Source organism: Lonchura striata, chromosome 6 (assembly GCF_050655825.1).
Source record: "Lonchura striata isolate lonStrDom1 chromosome 6, ASM5065582v1, whole genome shotgun sequence".
In the NCBI taxonomy this organism is placed as follows: domain Eukaryota; kingdom Metazoa; phylum Chordata; class Aves; order Passeriformes; family Estrildidae; genus Lonchura; species Lonchura striata.
Window position 1 is genome coordinate 26,988,325 of NC_140708.1, and position 11,357 is coordinate 26,999,681.

Below are 11,357 nucleotides of genomic sequence, written 5' to 3' on the forward strand. Positions count from 1 at the left end.
AGTGTGAGGTTGGAAATACAAAGGGGTGCTTGTACAGCATCCGTCTGGCTGTGCAATGCAGCAGGGCCAAGATGCTGAATGAAGAGCAAGCAATGACAGCAAGCTCTTCGCTCTCACTGCTAAGAAAAATGGTTTGGACAGTAGATTTGGTTAAAAACCCCAAGCTGTGGTTTCTGTGCCGTGATCCTGACAAGAGGTGTTCCTGGCTGCTGCGGGGCCTTTCCCAGTGGCTGGCCAGTGGGGCTGGGTGCAGGTCTCAGGGCAGCTCCTGGGCAATTGTTGCTGTGCTTGTGGGAATGCAGCAGCTCCTGCAGTGAGGAGGTCAGTGCCTTTGTCTTGCTGCGGGGAGTTTATCTCTGCGGATCTTGCCTGCTTTCCTGGGTCAGGCTTTACCTCCGCTGTTATCAGCAAATGCAGGAACAGCCCGCTCCAGAGCTGGGCTGCATAGGAACCTCTCGACCCCCTTGCAGGGGGAGGCAGCACTTTCACATCTCTCCCACGCTAATGGACACCCAGGCGGCCGGCGATGGGATGAGATGTGCCATGCCCTGTGGTTGCTGCTCCTCCTTCACCACTTTGCCAGCGCCACTGCCGTGCACCCCTGCGCTGTGGGATGCAGGCAGCAGTGAAGGAGGAGGCAGCAGAGCTGGCAGGGCCCTCCCTGGTCTCACCTCCCGCTGGGCTCTTCACCACAAACACAGGGGACAAATCCCCAGGGGCAGCACTGATTCCCCCTTCTCTGCTGGCCTGCCCTGTCCCAGCGCACCCTCCCCTTCTCAGCAGCTCCGTCCGGACCCCTCCAGCTGTCTCCACAAACCCAAACCATTAGCATTTCCTGTTCAAACATTTCCAATAAATAAATGGAGACATCATGCCACAAGCCCGCAAGTGACCCAGAGGCGTGTCCAAGGCCGGGATGGACACGACCACCCAGCGCCCGACCCCCTGGCTGGGCGCCAGCCCTGCCTTTGTTTGAATTCCCGGGTGAGTAAGCGCTTGGCTGACGCCAGCTGAAACGCTGTAAGAAATTATTTTTGATATTAAATAAATTGTTTTCAGCAAATCTGCTCCTACACCAAGGTCCAGAAGCTACCCGCAGCGCTGGGCTCCCTGCAAGAGAGCTGGACTCCCTTTCCTTGGCCTTCTCCTGGCTGTGCCGGGGGACACACCCTGTCCCGAGGGGTCCAGCTGGGACCGGCTGTGCTGCAGTCTCCTCAGCCCCATGGGCACAGCTCCACAGCTGCCTGCCAGCCTGGGTACAGCATGGCAGAGCAGCTCTCTGCAACACCTCCAGTGTCTCCATCCCAACACTTGAGCCAGGCTCACTGCTGAGAGGGCAAAGGAGGTTTGCTGCCTTTGGGAATGGCAGCTATCTCTGCATGTCAGATGTCCCAAACCCATTTCCTTGGCTGTGCAGAAGTCCATGCCTTGACATAGAAGTGCCTGTCCTTTCCCCCACTGGTATTCCACACCCTTAGGAAACCACCTTCAATGCACCAGGTCACCAGGTGTCAGTGCCTGAGCAGGTTACAGGTCCCCTGACATCCATCAGCAGGTGCTGATGCTAAAGGAAAAATTAGGGGAAACTCCTGAGTGCCCATGGGAATGAGTAGACATAGAATAGGCAAGCATGGCCATGAGTGGTCCATAAGCCAAGCTAGGATTCCTGGGACCCCAAAACTAATGTGCAGAATGGTTTTAGAGAAATAGCAAACCTCTGGCTGTTCCCAAGAAGCTGCAGTGGCAGGAGAGGTTTGAGCCTGATTAGGTAGGTGGATATATTCCTTTTTGGGGTGCACAGACTTGCTGCCCTGGGTTGTCCTCTGGCTTTGAGCTGGAAGCAAATGTGGACTTGGAGCTAACCAAGTTCTCTCATGGTGGCAATTAGGAAAACTCACAAAATGACAGGAACATAGCTTTCACTATTTTTTTAAATGTATGTTTTGCTGAAGCCAAAACTTCCTGTAGGAATGTGATGTTTAAAGGAAAAATTTTACTGTTGAAATTGACTTACTCATTTTAAGGGATTGAAATATTCTTTGAAAGACAAGATGTAGATATTCTGCTCCAGAAGCATTCATTCAGTGGGGTGTTGTGCTCTGGCATTATAAAATTTCAGAAACTAAAGTGGAGTGAAGCCATATTTTAAATAAGTTGTTTTATGCAGAAATAATAAAATCTTTTCTGATTTTATTTTATTATAGAGCTTCTGCTTTGCTCAAGGGCATCTCCTGTTTCTCCTACCCACAGGTGAGAGAGGAGGTGGGATGATGGGGCAGGGGCTGCCACGGGACACGGTGCCCAAGCAGACGGGCTGTGAGCACCCAGGTGCTGATCTGCGGCTCAGCAGAGTGGGAGCCGATATTTTTTTTTTGTGCCGGCGTGTGCAAGCCCTGGCAGTGCTGTGCAGTATCTGTGTGTGCAGCCGGGCTGGCAGGGCAGGCAGACAGGAGGCCGGTGCTGCGAGGCAGCGTGGCCGGGGGCTCAGGGCACCTGCGGGGCTGTGCGAGGGCTCGTCCCGGGCGGCGCCGGGGCCGGGCTGCGGACACGGCTATGGCTGGGATGCTGGCCGGGCTGCTCTCCGGGCTGCTCTCCGGGATGCTGACATGGCTGCTGGCCGGGATGCTCTCCGGGATGCTCTCCGGGCTGCTCTCCGGGCTGCTCTCTGGAATGCTGGCCGGACTCTGGCCAGCCCTGGTGCAGCAGGAAGGCGGGGCAGGGCCCCCTCCAGCCCTGACGGTGCCCCTCGGCAGGACCTGCAGCCCCGGCTGCCACCAGGGCCGGTGCCATCAGCACTCTCAGGCGCTGACAGATGGACCCACGGACCCGGCAAGGGGCTGGCGGGGGCCGGAAACTCCTGATCCCTTTTTATCTGTTCCTCAGCCTGCTCTCTCATCTCCCTGTCATGCTCTGTGTCTCGCCTGGTATCTCACGTTCCTATTCCTGTGCCCTGCTGGCTGCTGGGGCTGCCCAGCCTCCCAGCACCCTGCAGCCAGGCACAAGCCCCAGGCTCCCACATGCCGGCACAGGCTGAGGCTCTGGACTACCCTCCCCTCGGACCTGCCGGGCTTGGTGCCTGCAAGCACCACCAGCTCTGAGCAAGGGAAGGCATCACAGATGGCTCCATCCCGTGTCTGCATGCTGAGCATCAGCCGCAGCAGGAGGCAGGTGCTTGGGACAGGGCTCCATGGCTGCTGTGCATTGCAGGTTGGAGTGGGAGGGAAGGATCAGGCCCAGCTCAGTATGCTGTGAGGTCAAGGAGCCTTGCTGCTGTCTTCTTCAAATGTACCCCCTGCTCCTGGGCGAGGATCCAGCTCAAAACTAATTGTGAGCATTTCACTTGGCTCTCGTGACATCCCCAATCCCCACTGCTCCATTGCAAACCCACTGTCCCAGCTGGGCAGGGTGGCAGTGGAGGGGTCAGAATCCCCAGTTAATGTAGCTGCCCCTAAATGCACTGCCAGAGATCAGCTAATCTGATAATTACAGCAACAAAAGCCATTTAGACAAACCATGACCTGACCTCTGGAGCTTGGAATGAAAACATTTTACCCTCCTCTGTCTGGATCCTGCACTGAGAAAACATCTGTATTTGGAGGATGCTGGGAAAACAGCCCCCGCACGGCACCCGCTGGGGACAGCCTCAGCTCTGCTCGGTGCCACACACTGCTTGCACCCAGCCTCGGACTGGCATGGGCAGGCTGCTAAACCCTTGCTGTGAGGCCAAGATCGACAGTGACCCAGTACTGGGCAGGGCACTCTGGAGAGGATGAGGCAGAGGCCAGAGGGGTGTAAAGGTGAATTTTGCAAGAAGGAGTGAATGGGATGGGGTCAGTGGAGCTCACCCTCAGAAAAAGGGCTTTTTTCCAAGACCACGTGAGGCTTGATGGTGTGGGGAGGCCATCGCCTGGTCCCCAGTGGTCCCTGTGTCCCTGCAGCAGGGTGAGCTCTGCAGGAGCCAGGCTGGCTGCTGAGCCCCCCTGCCTCTGGCTCCCAGGAGGAGCTGAGTGTGGGGGGCCCTGTCTGCATGCGGCACGGCCCTGCGTGCCCGGGGGCTTCTTCACTCTCTGTAAGGTGTGCAAGCTTTCCCACTGAGTGGCAGGTCATTGCTGGCTGTCAGTCCAAGGCAGGAGATGAAGGGAGGGATGCCTCAGGGCTGGCTCCCATGTTCCTCCTGCTTTTACATACATGTTGGTGGCACCCTTTGTGTAGGCTGAGGAGATGAAAGCTCAGGGCCAGAGGGATCTTGCTAACGCAAAGCCACCCAGCTCGGGGGCCCGACAGCCTGTTGCTTTGTCTCTTATTGTCTCATTCTTGCATCTCTTCCCAGCAGAGTTCCACTCCGTGCCGTCAAGGGCACGGGACACCGGCTGAGCCAGAGGCACCAAGCGCTCTGGCAGGTAACTCCTGCTGGGTCAGCGACCCCGGCCTCGCAGGCACAGGCAGCGGCACAGACGGTTTGCACCAGACTGGCAGCACTGAGCTCACACTGCCCAGGAGCTCCTGAGGAAGGGGAACAAAATGGTCCTGATTTGGGGAAACTGCATTTTTTCCTGCAATGAGCACTGCTCAGCCTGCTCTGGCAGTCCCACGCAGCAGCTTGGTGCAGCCAGCTTGGCAGGCAGCACCCCCGTGCCTTTGTGACTTCCCTGTTCTGCACTGGGAAAGCACTTGGCCATGTCCCCAAGTATCCCAGTGCTCTTTGGAAAGTGGTAGGATTAGAAACCAGTAAGTGCAGTGAGAGCCTGATAGTCTGGGGACTCCCTAGCACTTCTGTCTGCTCCAGAAATAGGATCTGTCTGTTTTTCCCATTGCAGCATTCCACTTGTGCAGTGCTTTACTCTTTGTGAGCAGAAAACATGATTCACCCTGCAGTGGGCTACCCCCAGATCCCTCTGATGCCCTTGTTTTCTTCAGCTGCCTCCTTGCCCAGCATATCTAATTTAGCAGAATCCACTGACCTTGAGAAACCCAAGAGTTCTTCATCCAGTTGAGATTAGAGTTAAGATTAGGGCTATAGTTAAGGGTATAGATTTAAGGGTAGGGCTAGGGTTTAGATGCCCTGACAGCAGCTTGGCCAGGTCAGGTGTTTACAGAGGTTCACAACTACTGCAGAGAGCAGACCTCAAGCCCTTTTGTGGTTTCCATGCAGCTTTTTTCTCAAGGTATAAATGAAATTTTGTCCTAGTTGGACTAAAAACATCACCAGGGCCAAAGCTTTGGTCTAGCACTCCTGTTTTTCTCCTCTGCCTTTCTCATTATTTTGTTTCCTCTGAAGGCAGAAGTGCTGGCACGCTACTGTGGCGACAGACAGCTCTGCCTCTTCCCCACTCTCATGCTAAGCAGAAAGTGCACTGCGCAGTTCTTCAGGTGCTGCCCAGAGCCGGGGGAGGCGAGGGCTGTGCCCCTGGGCTCCCTCCTGGGCAGCCGGGCTGTGGCGCCACCTTGGGCATGGAAGGGGCCAAGGATCCAAACTGGTTTTCAGAGGGATCTAGGCTGGGTTACCAAAGGGAGTGTATAGCACTGGTTGTCTGCAAAAGCATTTGGGAACAGCATGGCCTTTCCCGCCCCGTACCCCCGTGTTTTATGTCACAAAGTGAGGTGTTTGGGGTGTATGTCACGCTGACGGAGCTGTTATTCGAGACGTCCTTCCCGTCTCCCACAAATCCTTTCCTAGATATAACAGGGTTGCGGGAGGATTCTCACAAACTTTAAAAACTCCTCGAGATAGGTGGCAGGCACCGACCCCTACCCCCGGGAAGGTGTGGGGGCAGCCACGGGTGGGACGTTCGAGCAGCCCCAGGCCGGGCCGGAGCCGTGGGTGCCGCTCCCCGCGGGGGTTGCGGGATGGGCGGCGAGTCGGGCGCCGGGACGGGAGGCGGGATGGGCGGCGGGACGGGCGGCGGATTGCATCCCGGGATGGGCTCCGGGACGGGCGGCGGGATGCGCGGGCCGGCTCTGCCCCCTGCCGGCACCGCCCGGCACCGCCGCAGCCCCGACGGCGGCCGCGCCCAGGAGCCCCGGGGGTCCCCGCGGGGCTGGAGGGCGGCCCGCGGGAGCCGCGGAGCGCCGGGGGCATCGCGGGAAGCGCTGTGCCTGCGCGAAGGGCGTGCAGTTTGCAGAAGGGCGCTGCGAGGAAGACCCCATGGATCAGAGCCACATCCCGAGCTAAGCAGTGGCAGCGGAGACCCGCACAGGTGACCCTGGGATTTCCTCGGGGCTGGGCGGTTCTCGGGGGTAAGCCCACAGCCTATGGCCTGGCTGTGAATTAGCGAAGTGCCTTTGGAAACACCCACCGGCCTCACAGCGGTCCCCGTCCCGCACCCGCGTCACCGCAGCCCCGGGGTGCCCCGGGCGCTGCGCCCGGACCCGTCACAGCTGGGCACGGCGCCCCGACACCTTCCCGCACCCCCGAGCCTCGCAGCCGGCAGCATCCTGCACCCGGGGCACAGCACCCGGGGCTGCCTTCACCCCGGCTCTGCGCTCCAGGGTTGATCTGCGGCTCCGGGTGCCCAGAGGGGACTGTGCCGTGCCCCCGAGCACTGCGCCCCCGAGCGCTGCCGCAGCGCCGCCTTGGGCACGGCGTCCCCCGCAGCACCCCGTACTGCCCGAGGCATTGCCCTCCGGGACACCCCCATCTCTGCAGCTGCGGGAGCGCCCCGGCACCGGGCGCCGCACCGCCGGTGGCGGCTCTGCGCGGCCGCCCGCGGGCCCGGCCCCGCGCGGAGCGGAGCGGCGGGCAGGGGGCACGGCCGGCTGTGGGCGGGGCCTGCGTGCTCGCGTCCCCGCGTCACCGCCCGCGCTCCCCGCCGCCATTGGCCGCCCGCGCGGCGCCGGGGGCAAGGCGGGGCAGCCATTGGCCGGAGGCGGGGGCGGGGTCGATCGCGGCGCGGTGATTGGTCAGGGCCAGCGGCGGCCCCGCCCCGCCGGTGAAGGTGAGCGTCTCCTCCAGCGGCGCGCGCCGCCCGCGCGGAACCGGAGCGGACCGGTACGCAGTGCCCGCGCCGCCATGGCCGCCTCCATCTTCGCCGCCGTCCCCCTCTCCCCGCCTGTCGCCGTCTTCAAGCTCACGGCGGATTTCCGGGAAGACGGCGACTCGCGGAAGGTCAACCTCGGCGTGGGCGGTGAGTCCGTGGTTTCGTCCTGCTCGGCGGGGCCGTTCCGCGCGGCTCGGGCCGGTCGGTGCCCTTGCGGAGGTTTCCGCACCTGCCGCGGCGGCCGGGTGGCGGCGGCGGGCTCCGAGCCCCAAAGGTCACCGGGCCGCGGCGAGCGCCCGGCCGGGCGCGAGGCGGGGCGGGCGGCGAGGTCCAGCGGGCGTCAAGGTCGCGGGGCCGGCCGGGCCGCCGTGCTCGGTGTCCCGGGCAGGACCCGCGCGGAGCCGGGCGCGCAGCGGCCCCCGGTGCAGTAAGGACGGCTCTCCCTTTCCCGCAGCCTACCGCACGGACGAGGGGCAGCCATGGGTCCTGCCGGTGGTGAAGAAGGTGGAGCAGATGATCGCAAACAACAACAGCCTGAACCACGAGTATCTGCCCATCCTGGGCCTGCCCGAGTTCCGGGCAAACGCCTCCCGCATCGCCCTGGGTGATGACAGCCCTGCCATCAAGGAGAACCGGGTAAGTGGTGGACAGGGAGCACTGGGGTCCCTGCGGTGTCTCTACAGCAGACTGAGTAGAAGAGTGTAAATTTGTAAAGGTCCTGCATTTCTGCATTTTGGCAGGATTTGGGTGTTTCTCAGACGTGGACTTTCTTGATTGTAGCTTACTTGATGAACTCATGCGCTTGAAACTGTTTGTGCAAGTAGTTGTGGTTTTGGGGAAAAGCTGAATGTGGCCTATGATTGGAATCTGTGTTTTCCTTCATCTTTTAATAGCTTCCCCGCAGGAAACACAAGTCAGATAATACACCACCTTTCCTGAAATAAACTACTAGCTGAGAATCTGTTCTGTGCCAAAATGTAACAGGAATGGCTGGAGTCTATTTATAATGGTAGAAGTTGTCAGGATGGGCCTGAGCACTGAAGGAGGTTGAACACCACTGGAAGGGGATGGCATTCTGACTGAGCTGACCACAGGGGGATCCTCACTCTTGCAATCACCTCTGCTTTCCACGCACTGCTAGCAGTGCTCACCTGGGCGGGCAGTGCTGGCAGGTGTCTCTGTTGCAGGTGGGGAGTGTTCAGTCCCTGGGTGGGACGGGCGCTCTGCGGATCGGCGCAGAATTCCTGCGGCGCTGGTACAACGGCAACAACAACACGGCCACCCCTGTCTATGTCTCCGCTCCGTCCTGGGGTGAGTGCTGCTCTCAGGGAGCCCTGTGGGTCAGTGAGTGAGGGAGGCACAGCCCTGCCCCTTGCAGGGGCCTGGGCAGTGGGGGAGCAGCCTTCTCATGTGTGAGGTGCTGGGGCTGGAGAAGGCAGCTTGCTGGAGATAGGGTGTGTTTTTCTGAGAAATTACTTCTTTCCTCAGAGAACCACAATTCTGTGTTTATGGATGCTGGCTTCAAAGATATTAGAACCTACCACTACTGGGATGCTGCCAAGAGGGGTCTGGATCTCCAAGGGCTGCTGGGTGACATGGAGGTGAGTAAAACTGCCATGGGATGGGCTGAACTTGGTGCTGTACTGTCAGTATCTGCAGCTGGCTAGGCCTTGGTGTGCTGTGCTGGGAAGTGGATCACTGCAAAAGACGCTGTTGTTGCCCAGAGCAGCTCCAGGCCTCTCCTTAGTGTCATCTGTGTGTGTGTGTGACCAAGATGTGTTCTCTCCTCAGAATGCCCCAGAGTTCTCCATTTTCATCCTCCATGCCTGTGCGCACAACCCGACAGGCACAGACCCTACTCCCGAGCAGTGGAAGCAGATTGCTGCTGTCATGAAGGTATGGGCTGCTCCTGGGGCTAAAGCAATACTGAGGGGGGCAAATAGCTCTTGAGCTAGCCAGAACATTTGCATCTGAAATGGGCTTTGAGGGAATGGCATGAGATGTAGCAGAAGCTGAGAGTCCCACAATGCAGGTGTTGAAGGGAGAGGTGGACAACAGAATGTGGTTGTCTGTGCTCAGAGGAGAAATGCACTGCAGTTCTTGTTGTGCCTCCAAGTTCTTGTCTTCACACTCTAGGGAATGGGCTGTAGTGAGCTTTCTCCTGCTGGAAGAATTATGTGCAGGCAGGTGCTGGATAGTAGCATGTGAAGTGGTGCACTTTTTGTGTTCTTAAGTGCAGTTTTCTCCTGCATTGACTTTTATTGACCACTTTAGTCTTTCTATTCTTTCACCCCAGTAGAAAAAGTACTTAAGTCTGGTGTTGCTGGACCATGTTTGCTTTGAATTCACACAGGAACTCCATGGTCATTTTTCCCTCCTACGGGTACTGTGGGGGGTAAAAAGAGAGGTTGTGGGGAGGGTATTTCCCTCTAACACTGTTCCTCCTTGCAGCGCCGGAGCCTGTTTCCATTCTTCGACTCAGCGTACCAAGGGTTTGCCTCTGGCAGCCTGGAAAAGGATGCCTGGGCTGTGCGATACTTTGTCTCCGAGGGCTTTGAGCTCTTCTGTGCACAGTCGTTTTCCAAGAACTTTGGGCTCTACAGTGAGTGTCTGGCAGTAAGCTGGCCCAGTAGCATCATACCCAGACAGATGGGGCTGGCATGCTGAGGGGTGGGGAATTCTCTGCTTTGCCACGACGTGTGGAACCAGTGGCTTACATCTCTTGGCATGTCCACAGATGAACGGGTGGGGAACCTGACCGTGGTGGGGAAGGATGCAGACAACGTGCAGCGTGTGCTGTCCCAGATGGAGAAGATCGTGCGCACCACTTGGTCCAACCCTCCCTCCCAGGGAGCGCGCATCGTGGCAACCACACTTTCTTCCCCACAGCTCTTTGATGAGTGGTACGTGTTGCCAGGGCCAGTGGGAGAGAGGGAAGCTGCCTCCCTGAGGGTCCAATGGCTTCAAACCAAGTGGGTGCCCATCCTCATGCTCTGCTTCCTGCCTGCTGCAGGAAGGGCAATGTGAAGACAATGGCAGATCGGGTCCTGCTGATGCGGTCAGAGCTCCGGTCTCGGCTGGAGGCCCTTGGGACCCCAGGCACCTGGAACCACATCACAGAGCAGATCGGCATGTTCAGCTTCACAGGCCTGAACCGTAAGTATCAAAGGCCTGTTGAAGGGAGGTTTGGGTGGGGGCAGTTTTGCTGAAAACTGGGTGAACTGGGCTGAAGCAGTCCAAGCTGTTATCTCTCAGTCTCACTGGAGTTTTGGCATCACTGCGTCTGTGGCTGGGGAGGGATGAAGCATCACACAGTATTTTAGTGGCCAGTGCTTAAACTTTCCTGCTTGTTGTGAAAGATTCAAGCATTCCTGACTAGTTCTTTTTTCTGAGCTGTGGGTATCTGCTCTGACCTGATGTCCAATTTTTTCCCCAGCTAAGCAGGTGGAGTACATGGTCAAGGAAAAGCACATCTACCTGATGGCTAGTGGGCGCATCAACATGTGTGGTCTAACTACCAAGAACCTGGACTATGTGGCCAAGTCCATCCATGAAGCTGTCACAAAAATCCAATGAAGCACATGAACAACCAAACTTAAATGAAGTCACCAAAGCTATAGTGTGTAGTCCATGTCTTTCTCTGCTCATGGCTTGCCTTTTCCCACACCTCTTGGGGTTTAATAAAGATGGGAGGAGTAACTCAATCAGGCATAATGGTGTTCTAACATTTTTTAAGTAGTCCTTGCAGTATGGTAAGCCAGTGCCCCCAGGAGGTGGGGGTAGCATGAGCCACCTTGGCTCTTGTTTCACAACAGCAGCCTGGTCTCCAGGCCCTTAGAGCTGCCTCTTTAGCATGTCCTAATCAACTCCATGTAACTGATCATTTTGATCATGGCAAAGTCTGGTGCCAGTGCAATGCACTGTGTGATAACAGCACAGAAGTTGGGATCTCACATGACTTGTGAACTAATGTCACACAGTAGTATTTTAGGGAGAGGTAAAGCTGTTGCTAGCTTCTCTCCACCCATCCCACCCCTTCCCAATTTCTGAGCCTTATATGAGCAAATATTTGTAATTGTGATAATTGCTTCTTTGTGTTGCCGACATGAAATTAAACCTTTGTCTCTGAACACTACCCCCTGCCTTGTGTGACGTCGTGTGTTCAGACCATACTAACCTCTCCCCAGGCTCAGGTTAAAGCCTCAGCATCCTGGTTTGTCCACTTGGTTTGTTTCAAGGCTGTACCTTTCTCAGGGTGTGTTGCATCTCTGGTAATCACAGCTACTACTAAAAGGGGAGCCTGACTGGGAAAGTGTTGTTGAGAGGTCCCTGTGACTACATGAAGCCAACCAGTTCCTCCTGTATTTATCTTGTGTTCTT

General features: G+C 57.6%; 1 protein-coding gene across 1 annotated transcript; it reads left to right on the top strand.

Moving 5' to 3' along the window:
* Nucleotides 1-6,925: 6,925 nt before the first annotated feature.
* Nucleotides 6,926-11,112, top strand: GOT1 (glutamic-oxaloacetic transaminase 1). Its single transcript, XM_021536430.4, has 9 exons — nt 6,926-7,124; nt 7,432-7,613; nt 8,165-8,288; nt 8,466-8,578; nt 8,769-8,873; nt 9,429-9,579; nt 9,715-9,880; nt 9,991-10,133; nt 10,414-11,112. The coding sequence occupies exons 1-9, from the start codon at nt 7,010-7,012 to the stop codon at nt 10,551-10,553; spliced, it is 1,239 nt and encodes a 412-aa protein (XP_021392105.2). The 5' UTR covers nt 6,926-7,009; the 3' UTR covers nt 10,554-11,112.
* Nucleotides 11,113-11,357: the final 245 nt, after the last annotated feature.